We start from the raw sequence: 531 nt of genomic DNA, 5'->3' as shown, positions 1-531 counted from the left end.
CAGGTGTGGTGTTGTGGTGCCATTTCTCCATTGTAATAAACTGTCTTCACTGCCCTTATTGTGTCGTCACTGTACTAAGAGCTGCTGTGTCACTACTGAATAATAAATTGTGAAGAAATCTTTATTGTTTTGGTAGATTTCCTTTCCTGGGAATATTTGTGGCTGGTTTCAGTGAGTAGTCGCCTCGAGCTGGCTTAGGTGACTGTCTGACACACCAATATTGCCTCCATTAATCACCTACGCTCACTCTAAACAATAAATAACAGAAATAAAAACGCCAATTAATTTGAAGTTTTTTATTTATATCACAAGCAATAAAAAAAAAAAAAAGTGGAGGGTGAACAAATGTGAAAAATAACTCACAGCATGACTTCAAAAAATGCCATGATGAAAGTTAATCATGTTTAAAAAAGTTAGCAAGTGATTATTAAAAAATGGTCCAAAAGACTGACTGCATTACCAGCCAAAATACTGACTGCGTGGCCAAAAAAAAATGGCCAAAAACCCTAAAAACTCCTAAAATGGGCCCAA

The 531-nt window shown here is 36.2% G+C and overlaps 1 protein-coding gene across 1 annotated transcript in view; it reads left to right on the top strand.

Moving 5' to 3' along the window:
• Positions 1-120, top strand: part of LOC123510064 — a 15799-nt gene extending 15679 nt beyond the window's left edge. The window contains exon 7 of the mRNA XM_045264846.1: positions 1-120. This exon is cut by the window's left edge and continues 471 nt beyond it. Coding sequence (XP_045120781.1) covers positions 1-36 — 36 coding nt within the window. The 3' untranslated portion in view covers positions 37-120.
• The last annotated feature ends 411 nt before the right edge of the window (positions 121-531 follow it).

Source organism: Portunus trituberculatus, chromosome 28 (assembly GCF_017591435.1).
Source record: "Portunus trituberculatus isolate SZX2019 chromosome 28, ASM1759143v1, whole genome shotgun sequence".
In the NCBI taxonomy this organism is placed as follows: Eukaryota; Metazoa; Arthropoda; class Malacostraca; order Decapoda; family Portunidae; genus Portunus; species Portunus trituberculatus.
This window is presented reverse-complemented; position numbering and strand designations above follow the sequence as displayed.